At 61.6% G+C, this 2,989-nt stretch overlaps 1 protein-coding gene across 1 annotated transcript in view; it reads left to right on the forward strand.

The window, feature by feature from the left end:
* Positions 1 to 2,521: 2,521 nt before the first annotated feature.
* SHISA8 (shisa family member 8) overlaps positions 2,522 to 2,989 on the forward strand; it is a 5,955-nt gene continuing 5,487 nt past the window's right edge. The window contains exons 1-3 of the mRNA XM_027772729.1: positions 2,522 to 2,652; positions 2,747 to 2,825; positions 2,907 to 2,977. Of these exons, the coding sequence (XP_027628530.1) occupies positions 2,522 to 2,652; positions 2,747 to 2,825; positions 2,907 to 2,977 (281 nt within the window). The remainder of the gene's footprint in view (positions 2,653 to 2,746; positions 2,826 to 2,906; positions 2,978 to 2,989) is intronic.

Below are 2,989 nucleotides of genomic sequence, written 5' to 3' on the forward strand. Positions count from 1 at the left end.
GGCCCGGCCCCCCCCCCCCACCCCCCCAGCCCTGCCGCGCCCCCGCGACCTCAGGCTCCTGGGCGCCCCCTCCCTCCCACAGGCAGCTGGAGCCTGAGTCACGAGCTGCCTCTCAGGAGACAAAGGCAGCTGCCGGCCCTCCCCTCTCCCCAGACCCCTTCTGGGTAGAGCGTTCGCAGGAGGCCACGAGGCGGGAGTCCAGAGTCCCCTCATCTCTGCTTTGAGTTAACACTCCATCATCAGCAAAGGAGGACTTAGGCTGTGGGTGGTCACAGCCCCAAGGGCTCGCCCTGGCCGCCTGCCCCCGGTGCTCCCAGGCCTGTCCTCCCTGCAGGCGGCCAGAGAAGTGCCAGTAGCCCTTACAGAGGAGGAAACGGGCCTAGAGAGGCTGGGAGCAGGGTGCCCATCCACTCAAACGCACCACGTGAAGGACTGGAGGCTCTCCATGTGAGAGCACCCCAGCCCCCTCGTTCACTGCTAAGCAGAGCTGGCAGTCTCCCCATCTAAAACGGGGACACTGAGGCTCTCGCACTGGCTTTCCCTGATCACGACCTCTCAGAACCGCTGGCTTTCCATGGCCAGCGTGGGCACCAGGCAAAGGCCTGGCAGTGCAGGCAGGACATGTGTGTACACATGTGCCCCCGGTGCAGGGGAGGCCCGCATGGCCACGCTAGCCCCAGACAGGCACACTCGCACTGCCATCGAGAGAGCACACTCAGACACCAGCACTCAGCTGCCAGCGCTCCAGCTGGGGGCGGGGCGGGTGCCCTTCAGGCGCAGACTCTGCTCCTCTGCCCGCCCCGCGCGGGGCTCGCTGCAGATGCCAGGGGTTATTTTAAGCCTGGATCAATGGACGATTTTTGGTGACACAGGCTTGGGGGGACGGGCAAAAGAGATAAGGGGCGGGTGCCCGGAAGCCTTTGCTGTAGTGAGGGACCCCAGGGTCCAGGGCAGAGAAAAAGGGTCACTCCTCAGCCGGGCTGCTCCATCCTAGATCCCTGTGCCCAGCACATGGCTGGCACCTGGGGGGCAGTATCAGCTGAACGGATGCCCAGGTCCCAGGACTTAATTAGAGGATTCGCTCTTCACAGTTGCCCTCTCCTGCCCCGCCTTGCCCCTAGGGCCAGAGGTTCAAATGGAGAGGGCACCAAGGGCCTGGCACAGCCCTGGTGGATATGGGCACCTATGGTTGCTGGCTGACCACTGAATGAGATGAGGAGGAAGCCGTGTGTGTGTGTGTGTGTGTGTGGTAGGGAGGCATTGGGGGCTGGGTGTCAGTCTCTGGCAGGGCTGAAGGGGCTGAACCCAGCTGCTGCACTGGATAGCGGCCGTCACTATGTACTGATCTGCAGGCCAGGGGGAGACGACCTGAACCCGAGCTGTGCAGAGGGCCCAGGCCAGGCCGGGCTGGAGGGGCCTGCTCGTCCCACAGTGGGGCTGGAGGGACCTGCCTGCCTGCCTAGGAAGAGGCCACAGTCGCATAGGGGCAGAGGCAGGCCTCACCAAGCCCAGTGACAGGGGAAGGCCAGGGAAGAGCTCCCCCACCCTAGGGTCTATGCAGCCTGGAGGGCTGCCTGGCAGCGCCGGCAGATTCATCAGTGCAGGACTAGTCTGTGCTGCGGATCCCATTTCTAGGAATGCCCCAGCTGCAAAGCTCAGAGCAAAGTAACAGGCGAAAAGTCTGAGGACAGCAAAGGTGAACTAAGCACCGTTGCAAAACAGCCTAAGTGGCATATTTGGGTATGGTTGTCACTGGTGGTGAGATTAAAGCAATTTCACTTCATTGCTTTGCTCATCTACTTTTCTTCTAAAATTGTAACAAGGGAAGTCTTTTAATGGGAGTCTTCTGGGTTGGATGGGACGTGCGTGTGTGTGTATGTGTGTGTGTGTGTATGTGTGTGTAGAGGTGGGGAACAGCTGTGTTTGCCAGCGCACAAGGACACACTTTGAGGAGAGAGGACATAGCTGGGAGGTCGCCCCTTGCCTACTGAGTCCATTAATATCTGAACGGAGCCTGTCAGCCCCTCATCTCAGGCAACAGAAAGATTTGATCCTCGTTAAAATGCAAATCCCACCTCCTCCACTTTTATAAGCTAATCCCGGTGGGTGAGTGAAAGGGGGCTGGGAGGGGAGCAGGAAGGGCCTGGGATAGCCCACATGCTTCCTGATCCAGAAACTAGAGGCCAGAGCCCTGTTCTCAGTTCATTCAGCCAATACCAGGAGGCCTGAGGTATGCTGGGGACATCGGACTGCTTCCTTGCCCTGGCAGTGGGGGCTCTATGGACCCCTGCCCCTGGAGTGGGCAGGTGATGAAGCTGGGACCTGACCGATGTTGAGAAGAGAAACGAGGCAGGGAGAAGCGAGGCTCTCGGCAGGGTCACACTCTCTAGTTACATCCAGCTCGGAAAACAAGCCAGAGCCTGAGCCATGCTGGGGCCAGGCCCCTGCTTCTGGCCGGTCCCCTCTACCCTTCCCTGTCAACTGGGGGAAGGAGTTGTAGGTCTCGGTCGTCGAGTCCACCATGGGCCGACCCTCCTCCGAGGGCGTCCAGTCCACCTCCCATCACACCTGCGGTGGGGAAGGAGAAGCAGATCGCGGCAGGGCTGCACCCATCGCCCTGGGCACGGCGACATCCTGGGGCCCCAGCCCACTGTACCCTGGGGTGGTCCCTGGCCCCAGGCAGCGCGGAGGAGACCGAGGCGTGTCCCCCTGCAGGGCTCTGCAGGGTTTCTTTCCCACTCGGCAGGCGGGAAAGTCGAGGCTCGGTAGAAGGAAAGAGGCCGCTTCGTGTCACAGTCAGAACCGACTTAGGGAACGGGAAGGAGGTAGGGGCAGGGCACGGACCCTCCCAGGACAATTCTGGGCTCTCTGACCCCCGCTCTTCGGTCCCCGCACCTACAAAACAGGACGCGGGCGTCGCGGACCGGCGTTTCGGGAGCCGGAAGCGGAGCCACCGAAGCAGCCAGCTCCGAGGAATGTTTGGGGAGGG

This window comes from Tupaia chinensis, unplaced genomic scaffold (genome assembly GCF_000334495.1).
Source record: "Tupaia chinensis unplaced genomic scaffold, TupChi_1.0 Scaffold000294_5, whole genome shotgun sequence".
In the NCBI taxonomy this organism is placed as follows: Eukaryota; Metazoa; Chordata; class Mammalia; order Scandentia; family Tupaiidae; genus Tupaia; species Tupaia belangeri.